The following is a 1,042-nucleotide window of genomic DNA, read 5'->3' on the forward strand; positions in this document are numbered from 1 at the left end:
ATCAGCCACTGAAAACTTTATGCAGCACAGTTCTACTCTGACACACATGGGGTTGCCGTGAGTCAAAATTGACTCTATAGATGGCAACTGTTGTGGTTGTTAATATATATTTTTTTTTAAGTGAATAGATCTTCCCAGCCGGTACCAACTGTTAAACAGAGCAAGACAACAGGGATCTTGCACCTAGTTTACATTCTTATTATGCAATCAAGAACATCTTATTTTTACTCCAATGTACTTTTTATTGAAATACACTTATAATTTGGATGTATTTATCGCAGAGAAGAATCTGACACTATTTGTCCTATTTTTCCTCTCTAGAATTTTGTCTTATTTATTACTGTTTTGTGGTTCTTGTTGTGTAATTATATCAGTCACTCACACAAATAAGTTGTTCATCAGACCTATTAAAAGATTGATGAGCTGTGTTGGTGAATAACTGATTAATTTTTATTAAATTGAATTTATTTTCATTTTTTGTTTGTTTCAGCAATGACAATGCAGTTTATTAGTCATCAATTCCCTGATTATCATGACCCAACTATAGGTGAGTAGAAGTCTCTTTTCTTCTTTAGTACAAATAAAGATGCTCTAAGTAAGTGGCTTATAACTATAGTTGATGTCTGTGAAAAATAAGACATATATTTTATACCATGATCCCATACACACATACATACATAATACATAAGGTACTGAAATAAAAGTTCCAAGAAATAATTGCTTGTCCTTATTTCTTGCCATACACTCAGATATTTTCTACTCCATTCTACTTCTTTTTGGTAAACGATGGTTGTTGTTATTCTTGTTACTGTTAGGTGCCTTCGAGTCAATTCCAACTCATAGCCACTCTATGTACAACAGAATGAAATGCTGCCCAGTCCCGCACCATCCTCACAATCGTTGTTATGCTTTAACCTATTGTTGCACCATGATGTCAATCCATCTCGTTGAGGGTCTTCCTCTTTTTCGCACACACTCAACATTACCAAGCTTGATGTCCTTCTCCAGGGACTGATCCCTCCTGATAACATGTCCAAAGTAT

General features: G+C 34.6%; 1 protein-coding gene across 1 annotated transcript in view; it reads left to right on the forward strand.

Moving 5' to 3' along the window:
• The window catches only part of RIT2 (Ras like without CAAX 2), a 398,618-nt gene that overhangs the window by 92,126 nt on the left and 305,450 nt on the right, over positions 1-1,042 (forward strand). Inside the window, exon 2 of the mRNA XM_004380897.3 lies at positions 491-547. Coding sequence (XP_004380954.1) covers positions 491-547 — 57 coding nt within the window. The remainder of the gene's footprint in view (positions 1-490; positions 548-1,042) is intronic.

This window comes from Trichechus manatus, unplaced genomic scaffold (genome assembly GCF_000243295.1).
Source record: "Trichechus manatus latirostris isolate Lorelei unplaced genomic scaffold, TriManLat1.0 scaffold00078, whole genome shotgun sequence".
In the NCBI taxonomy this organism is placed as follows: Eukaryota; Metazoa; Chordata; class Mammalia; order Sirenia; family Trichechidae; genus Trichechus; species Trichechus manatus.